General features: G+C 31.2%; 1 protein-coding gene across 1 annotated transcript; it reads right to left on the reverse strand.

Moving 5' to 3' along the window:
- Positions 1-3,266: 3,266 nt before the first annotated feature.
- Positions 3,267-9,670, reverse strand: CCT6 (chaperonin containing TCP1 subunit 6). Its single transcript, XM_072527180.1, has 7 exons — positions 9,464-9,670; positions 8,982-9,321; positions 8,781-8,928; positions 5,880-6,140; positions 4,614-4,955; positions 3,857-4,008; positions 3,267-3,675 (listed from the first exon to the last, which is right to left on the reverse strand). The coding sequence occupies exons 1-7, from the start codon at positions 9,595-9,597 to the stop codon at positions 3,460-3,462; spliced, it is 1,593 nt and encodes a 530-aa protein (XP_072383281.1). The 5' UTR covers positions 9,598-9,670; the 3' UTR covers positions 3,267-3,459.
- Between the last annotated feature and the right edge of the window lie 218 nt (positions 9,671-9,888).

Below are 9,888 nucleotides of genomic sequence, written 5' to 3' on the forward strand. Positions count from 1 at the left end.
ATTCTCAACTGAAGAGCAGCTCCTCCTCCTCAGTCCTAATCCCTTTTGGGATGTGGTGACACCATCAGGCCTTTACAGTTTTTTCACGATTTCCCTTCATCCTTCCCTGTCCTGGGCTAGTTGTTCGACTTCATGTAACTCTTGGTTAATCAATATTTTTGTTTGATCTACCCAACGGCTTGGAGATCTTCCCCTAGGTCTCTTTCCTTCAACTCTACCCTCGACTATCAGTTTTTCCATCGTACCTGTTCTTCTAGTAATGTGTCCAAAATACTGCAAATATCTCTGTTGTATTTGTTTAAGCAATCTATCCTTTACTTTAAGTTGTTCTAATATCGATACGTTTGTGCGATGATCAATCCAGGATATTCTTAACATGCGGCGGTATACCCACATTTCAAAAGCCTTTAGTTTATTTTTATCCGCTTTCTTTAAGGTCCACGTTTCGGATGCATATGTGGGTATGGGAAAAATGAGTGCCCTTACCAGCCTTAGTTTTGTATGTAATGTTATGCTAGGATTTTTCCAAATTGTTACCAGTTTCATCATAGCTGTTCTAGCAATAGTCAACCTTCTACGTATCTCTCTATGAAACTATTTACTACTTCAAAGCCCCCAATTTCTTTAATGTGTTGAAGATTATTCCGAGCTCTGTCTACTATCATGATCTTTGTGTTACTATTATTTAGCTTTAGTCCATATGTTTTGCTTTTCTCCTCCAGACGTCTCATTATGTCTTCCATTTCTTCTTGATTTGCCGCGATTATTAAAGTGTCATCAGCATGTCTGAAGTTACCGATTTTTTGACCTCCTACTGATATTCGACCCTTCCATTCATCTAATACCTTTCGCATAATGTGTTCGCTGTAGTTATTAAACAGAGTTGGAGAGATTATGCATCCCTGCCTGATACCTGCCTCTGTTCCGAAAATGATCGGAGTGGGTGTTAATTATTTTTACTGTGGAATTATTATTTTCATATAGACTTAATTTAGTTGAATTAAGTAGTGGGGTGTTCCCATTTCCGCTAGTATGGACCATAGATGCTGCCATTTGACTTTATCGAAGGCCTTTGTGTAATCCACAAAGCACATAAGCATAGGAGTATTGAATTCACGAGTTTTTTCGATTAGCTGTCTGACATTAAGGATGTGTTTTCTTGTGCCTTTTCCTGGGACAAATCCCGCTTGTTCTTCTGAGGCAATAGAAAAGCTGTTAGTCTTTCATGTATTACATGAAGTAGATATTAGGGCTACCGTTCTGTAGTTGCTGCAATCTAGCGGAGTTCCTTTTTTGAATATAGGGATGAAAGTGGATGTTGTCCAGTCGTTGGACCACTCTCCGGTTTCCCAAATATTTTTGCAGATCATATCATATGCATAACATTTACTCCAACATCTCCAGTCTCTTTTAAAACTTCTGCGGTGATCTGGTCTGCACCAGGAGATTTTATATTTTTCAACTTTTTGATTGCTTTTTCTACCTCTAACTTTAGAATGTTTAGTTCTCTCTCTGTAGTGAACTCGTCGTGATTTGCATTCTGGGGATCATCTACATATAGACTTTGACAATATTTTCTCCATACCTCCGCAATCCCTTTCTCGTCATTTATAATATGTTGGTTTTGATCCGTTATTGTGTGATTGGTTTAAATTACCTGGATAGATATCGGACTTTGTTATATAGCTCATGGGATTCATAACGGTTTGCATGTCTCTCTAGTTCTTCGCATTTTTCATTTATATGTTTATTTTTATCATCCCTACATGCTCTTTTAATTTCTCTATTTAACCTTGCTAATTCGTTTTTGTTGCTGTCGTTTTGATATATGAGAGATTTGATTCTCCTTCGCTCTTCGAGAAGTTGCAGCGTTCTGTCTGTCATCCTTTCTTCTCCTTTTTTACATAAACTCACTTTTTGGATTTTTCATTAGTCCAACGCCGTCGGATTCGTCTGTCAAGGTAGATAACTTTTTGAGAACGCACCGAGGGGCTAAATTGCTGATCTGTCTTTGAAGGAACTAAGAAGATATCACACACATTTTTTGTCTAGCCTTTGCTACTTTTTCTTGAATTTCGTTTGTATTGTTCTGAATCTACGTAATCAATAAGCCACAATTTTACTTTAAAATAAGTTTATTTCATGTTTCGATTTTCGCTTAGGAAATCATTCTCAAAATACAAAACAAATTTTGTTTTTTGGTAGAAAATTCTTCAATTTTTTTTATCTGACTCATTCATATTCATAATTAGGAGACATATTATACATTTTAAAGTAGCAGACTTTAAAATTATATTGTCAATATTTTTGGGTTGCGTTCCTGAGGCGACTTTATTGGAAGATAAAATTCTCTTGTTAGTGATCCCATAGTAAATCATAAGGAGAAAAAGTAAGTATTTGGTCCTACATTTATTTTACTCTCATTTCATGATATTTTCAAATATAAATAGTGTATCCTCGATATGTTATTGACTTAATAATAGTGGTACTTTTTCTTGGCTTCCTCTTTTAATATGGATAATCAGATCCTACTGCATTACAATTACAGCCACATCTTTGTTTGCATTTTACCATCTGTTTCTTTCAGTACTATACTTGTATCTCTCCATTGAACTCTGTTCTGTTTATTTTCCCATGCTTGTTTACATATTTGAGATCTATCAAATTCTCTATTTTTGATATAAGATTGATTATTGATTAATAATATTTTAACAATAAATGGTCGTTATCTTTCACCTAAATAAAAATGGTCGCATTTGATCTCAATGTTTGTTGAATTTATTTCCTATCGTTTTAAGTTTTTTGGATAATTCTTTTATGTATGGTATTGTTATTTTCCTCGTATTATCTCTTGTGAATGTTATAGGATCTCGTTCTAAGTTGTTCTATTCCATTGGTTCTATTCTTAAAAATTCCTTATTTTAAAGTACAAAGGAAAATCGTTTGATAGTTAATGAACTTGGTTTGACCACCACCTAGTTTTTTGCTATATGCAATATATAGAGTAAACCACAATTTTAATTTAAAATACATTACATTTGACTTAAAATACACTTGATGGAGTAATTGATCTTTTACCGTGAATAATTGTGATTTGGATCATGTTTTTAGCGGCATATTTCCTCATATTCGCCAGAAAATTCTTTAAAAATTCATCTTAAATGCCTCAAATAATTAAGATCAGAGGAAAATCAAGTAGTTACTATCAGTTTTTCCCTCAAACTTGACTCTACACCCATACACATACTGTGAAAATAAAACAATGGTAGTTTTGACATTTTATTATTGCAAATATTATAAATATAAGAGTTGTTACGTGTGTATGTTATAAATGTTAAGCATTATGTATATGTTCAATAAAAGTTAAGTAGCAACCTTTCAGAGGTTAAGAAAATACATAATGCAATGATAAATTATAACAAGCAGAAAAATACAGATTCAAATTTTAATACTTTGATTTTATCCCTTTAAGCTGCTCATTCCAGCCCTCATAATTTCATCAACCAATAAGAGGTTGCTGGCAATGACCGAGCAGGAATTGATTATCTGTTTTTTAACAATATAGTTGTCATAGATGCCAGCATCTTTAGGATTGATCGGTTCTCCAGAGGTTAAATCTAAACCAATTGGGTCTGGATTCAAACGGGATTCTTCTTGTAGTTTTACAATGGTGTCCTAAAAATGTAAATACAAAATTATTTTATGTTTTTGCCTAGTTAATTAAACTATAACTAAAATAAAAAACATAATATATTCTAATATATAAATAGAAAACTAGTAAAAGAAATCAATACACGGGAGTATTGATGGATCTGACTAAGTGTTAAGCACAAACCATGTTTTATAAATTACTGACCTGTGCATCAAATCCAGAGTTAACAGCCAAAGTCTTAGGAAGTACCAGTAAAGCTTCTGCATAAGCAGCAACTCCTAGACGAGCTTTACCTTTAACAGTGTCTTTAAATGCTAGCAATTCTTTATTGGCTGTAACTTCAAATGCACCAGCACCTAAAATACATACAAACTATATCAAATTATGTTTTGAATAGTACTTAAGATTCATTTAAACAAGGATTTCCAAACATACTACCTAAAACACCTATAAAGGTATTCATTTAAAATTAATATGACTACAAAACAAGAGACTGGAGCACCTGAAGACGAACAATGCATATGTCAAAGTTTAAACTGACAGGTGAGTAGCATAAAGTCAAGTCAACAATGTGATCTGTCCATATAATAAATATATTTTTATACTTATTTTTGGTATACCAAAAATATAAATATTCTAATAGGGTATATATTTATCATAAAATTTTTTGTAGAACTAGATAAAAATGTTATTAAATCTTATATTTTATTAAATACAAGAATATTTTAATACACAAGGCAATGCATGTTAATCAAAGATTCTATTTGAGTGGTTTAAGTATTACATATATTATGACTGAAACTGTAAAAAAATATTAAGCAGTTTTTTTATAGAAATTCCCTACTTTACAATATTAGTCCCATTATTTTATACTCAAACCCAAAGCATTCCTAAATTTAGTTTACAAATGTAAAATATGTGTTATAAGTTTGAAAGAAAAATATAAAAAATGATTTTTTACCTGGAATAACTGCTTTGTCATCAATGGCATTATTAATAGCCCTTAATCCATCTCTAACAGCATCTTTAATCTGTGTCAAAGTATGTTTATTGGGTCCTTTTATTAAAATGGTAACCGATTGAGGGATTTTGCAATCTTCCACAAATGTATACTTATTTTCTCCCAACACATGTTCGTACACATGTCCAGCTCTACCAAGTTGAGATTCTTGCAGATCATCAAAGCTGTTCATAGCTACTCCACCACAAGCCAATGATAGACGTTCCATGTTACGTCTCTTAGCTCTTCTGAGAGCTATGATTCCTTCTTTGGCAAGCATATCCAGACTCATGGGGTCAATACCTACAATGTTATTAAAAATAAAACTATTTTTTCAAATCATACACCTGATTTAACAGAAACAAATATATAGAGTTAAATAAGAACAGTAAAAATATAAAATAAATCTCTCTTTCTTCTATTGTGTTGATCTTCACTGTGGGCATTTTTTCTGAGACAGACTGTTTGCCTGATCAGGTTTAAGTTAATCTACATTGGTAGCTGTTTGCTCCTTCAGGGATTGGTGCTTTTTGCACTAGAAAGTTTCCTACTTTCATTCTTTTGATGTGAGGATTAATTTATTCTGATTTTTCTCTTAAAAAATACATGGTGCTTTCTGTATAAAAATAACTTTAATAGATGTTTATGAGGTTCTATTTCCTTCATATTCCACTATCCTCAGATAAAACGATCCTAGGAAACTTTAATTTTTTTAAAATGCATTTATACCGTATTCATTTTACAAATTCCCAATCATCAATAGAACCACGTGTAGGCCAAACAGGGTCGTACTGATGTATGACCTGTGTATCATATGATTTTTAAAAATATTTACTTTTGAAACTGTTACTGTAAGAATTTCTTGAAATTTAATCATTATATCACAATTAAACTAAACTCTAAAAAATAACACGACCAGTAAATAACTTAACAATAACTATAACATAAATATAACACAATATATTAACTTAAAAATCAATACGATACAATTTGAATTTAAAATTATGACAAGTTGGGATCTGTAACATGAGAAACTGTCTCGCGTAAGGTAATAAATTATATTTAATAGCCTCTTGACGAATGAGACAGCGAATATCAACACATGCTCATGTTTACTGATGAGAATTTGGTAAACGAATGAACTTTAGCATCCTCTATTATATAAAATTTTCGATGTTAAAAAATATATTTCTAAATCATAAATATTGATTAAAATTCAAATTTTACCTTTTTGGTTAATAACGACAAAAGTCTTATCAGTTCCATTACAGAGTGATCTTTTCAATTCAATGACTTTCTTAACTCTCTGTTCAATGAATTCACGCTCGGCAGTCACTAATTTCTCCCTCTCTTCTGCAGTTTTGTAGAAGAATCCTGAATTGACTTCACTTTTTTCATATTCCATGCTGACATTACATGTTAAAATGTAGCAATTGTTGAGACTTTTAGGCATATCTGGATGACGTGAGCCATGGTCCAGGACCAAACCTAAAAAATACTCATATTATAAGGAGTTGCTACAAAGCAGTAATTTGAGAAAAATGTAGTAATGTGAAATTAAATGCAAAATGTAATTAATGAATGTAAAATTGCAGCTATTTAAAATTATTAAAAATTTGCTTGAATAATTTTCAAATTTCTAATATTATGGTCTGTAAATTTATTATAAATAAGATTTCAAACTTTACATATACCGTCACATTCTTGGATCACTAATGTGTATCATTTAACGACTTCGTTATTGAGATTTTATTTTATTGTAGAATTTCCTTTGTTTTTCATATCCTGGGATATTGTTCTATGTTAACTATACTTTAATTTGTCTTAATTGTTATGATTTGTCACTACCATTTCTTTATAGGGTATTATATCATGCAATATATTCTGTTCCCATATTTGAAATGTTTCAAATCATGCTTTAATTTCACTAAAGCAAAACTATTAGATCATTATATGAGTTATACTTAGAGAAGAGATTTATGCAAACATCATAATTTGCAAGATCAAGGTTTAAGCATAAGTACCGAATCATCATTACTTTCATTCAATAATTTCATTGAAATTTGGTAAAAATGCTTGCATATACATGCACATTATTTCCTTAATTTTTGTGCATATTTGCTCATATTTAGTTATAAGATACATATAATTTAAAATATTTTAAGATGCAGATTCTAAGAGCAAGACATTGATGTATAAAAAGATAAGTAAATCAAAAAAACCTTTTTATATTTATAAGGTGATCTAAAGTAGTTGTTCAGGGTAGTGTAAGTCTCATGGATATTGTTGTATAGTATTTATAAAGTCAGTTGAAACACCCAAAAAACTGGTTGCCGACAAACATTAAAAGAATAATATCATATTACCAGACATGGGCGCATCATTTATTTTTATATTCAAATATAGATTAATGAAGAGAATAAGGACAATTTTAATTTTCTTAAAATGGTCATAAAGTACATAAGTGTATAAAAAAGATTTTAACATGTCATATTTAGCAACAAAAATAATTTATATATAATGGCAATAGGCCATATTGGCAGTATAATCATTTAAAACAGTTATTATACTTTGTAAAATAATGAACATTTTAGCTGTACAGTACTGGCATGAATCAACAGCGTTCTTATCTGTACACCATCGCCGCCGGCTGGAAGCGAAACTCCAAGTAGCCTGTTAAATATTGGTGATTTTGAATAACATATCAATGTCCAATATTTATTTGATGGGATGTATCTTTCATTCTCTCTTTCTTCTATCTCTTTCCTACGAAGTACGGGGATTGTTCAAATGCGTTTGAAACATTGACGCGTGTTATTTATACTTTAACTTGATTACCGGTAAATGTAATATTGAACTGCCCTTATAAATCTCGTCGGAGTGAAATGTTTCAACTGACTTTATAAATACTATATACTCTACTCATAGAATCTTGTAAATAAGTAAGGTCAAATACTGCACATCAACTATACTGAAATTGGACACAACATTGGCTACTCTTTACTCATATAATAAATGTGACAGTTGTTAATGCATGGAAACTATATAGGAGTACAAATGAAAATGACAAAATAGATTTGCTACTATTCCAAAAAAATATTGTCTGCCATTCCTGCAGAGCTTTCAACAAAACCATATAAAGACCATCCACATGTATCAAACCCTCTGGTTCTTTGCCAAAGAGTATACTGGATACTGCTGAAAGCCATTTTCTCAAAAGAACCACGAACCCTTAAAGAAGTTGCCAATGTCACATGAGAGTTAGATGGATGTGCGAACAATGCAATGAAAATTGCACTGAGCAGAGAGTGTTTCAAAATATTTCACTCATAATTAATTGTGTATTTTATGTGTATGTATGAATTTTTATTAAATGTTGGTCTGTACCCATTGTTATGTTAAATATTGCTTTTGTTTTATATATTTTATACTGATTGTATCAGTGTACCTGGTTGGGCACACAATTTTTTTTCCAAAACCAAATTTAAAAAATATTTTTTTTATATAATTATAATTAAAAGCAACTACTAAAAGAATTTGGCAATTTTGTTTCTCTCTAGCAGTGAGTATTAATGGGTTAATTGCTAATATTTTAATCACAATAATATTTCAATAAACCTTCTTCTCTACAGTCCACCTAATTTGCAAACCGTTGCACGTCATTATCTATGTCAGAGATCGAAGTTGACATAGTTGCCAAAGTATAAAAAAACTGTCAAATAAGTGTTACCAATTTATGCCAAAATTTCACCTTCGTTCGATTACAGTTACAGTGTGTTTCGAACAAATGTTCTTCATAAAAACGCTTTATAAAGCATTTATACAAATTAAATGAAACATATTGTTGTCTATTTCTTTAAGTTAACATTAATAGAAATCTTTAAATATTAGTTCTACGCATATATTATAAAATATGTCTAGTGGCTGTAATGCCAGTGTACTCAGCAAAGTGATTCTAAAAAAGAACACACCTACTGCCTAAATATTTCGTGGTGGCATCATGTGACGTTACGGGCTATGACGCTGATGACGTGCAACAGTATGTAAATTAGATGAAGTATATATTTGATGAGGTGAGAAATAAGTATCAAATTAGAGACAATTTTTGAAGCTGCTTTACTAACATACCCTTAATTAACTGAGTATCAGTTTCTGTTTTGTGTTGCATTTCCATTAATTCAACCATATGAAGATCAACAGGTTTATCATCTTTCTTTATAGCTAGAACAGCATCCACACAAACGTCTGTCAAAACATCAGCAAGTTTTTGATGTAGCTAAAATTTTTAAAATAAGTACATATAACACTAAATTAGGACAATATTTTTACCTTTGTTCTTAAACTTGTCCTGCAAATATCTGTCAAAGTTTCTTTGTTTGCATCAATTGGAATCTTCATCTTGTCCAGTAGTTCCAATGCTTTTGCCCTAGCCTTATCAAAGCCTTCTGTTAACAATCGAGGATGAAGACCTTCAGCTATGAAAATATCGGCTTGTTTTAATAGCTCACCTATGACTAAAACTGTAGATGTAGTGCCATCGCCAGTCATATCATCTTGGGCAGTTGAGGCTCGAGCAATAAGGGAGGCCGTGGGGTGTTGAATTTGCATTTCGTGCAATAAAACATTTCCATCTTTGGTTATTTTTATATCGCCGGCACCAGATACCAACCTATAAGTAGTGTTCAATATTAATACTTGATAATGTTAAAATAGATAATTTATACTTTAACGTTTATTTATATTTAATTATTATACTCAAAATATCAAAAATAACTGTAAAATACTAGTTCTTTTAGTCATGTGTTGCTTACATTTTTACCGTTCCTTTAGGACCAAGGTTTGACTTCATTACATCTTGAATACCTTTTGCAGCTGATATATTAACGGCTAGGGCTTGTGCAGCCCTAGCGACTTCAGCTTTGGGATTTAACAAACTAATAGCCATTATTTAAAATAATATTTTTTCAACTAGAAAACTCGTGCTAGACCAGCCAAAAATTTTTGACAAAAGAAGCTTTCAAATGTCATTTGTCAAAAATATGAATCATTTTAAAGGCATAGAATTTGCGTATTTGATAAAATTTAAAATCATTAACATACATATCTGTATGGCCGTTTAATTCCAAGTTAAATTACATATTTCGATAAAAATTTGGTTATTAGTTCCAGTGATTGATTTTAAAAATAAATTCTATTACATTTTTTTCTCTGTATCATTACCTAACATAATAATATA

The sequence above is a fragment of the Diabrotica undecimpunctata genome, chromosome 3 (assembly GCF_040954645.1).
Source record: "Diabrotica undecimpunctata isolate CICGRU chromosome 3, icDiaUnde3, whole genome shotgun sequence".
NCBI lineage: Eukaryota > Metazoa > Arthropoda > Insecta > Coleoptera > Chrysomelidae > Diabrotica > Diabrotica undecimpunctata.

Bases quoted from the DNA above. Each gene is read 5' to 3' on its own strand.
- CCT6 (XM_072527180.1), bottom strand. From the start codon at position 9,597: ATGGCTATTAGTTTGTTAAATCCCAAAGCTGAAGTCGCTAGGGCTGCA. The intron at 4,009-4,613 runs GTAAAAAATCAT...TATGTATTTTAG, and splicing joins TGACAAAGCAGTTATTCCAG to GTGCTGGTGCATTTGAAGTT. The intron at 3,676-3,856 runs GTCAGTAATTTA...TTACATTTTTAG, and splicing joins ACTCTGGATTTGATGCACAG to GACACCATTGTAAAACTACA.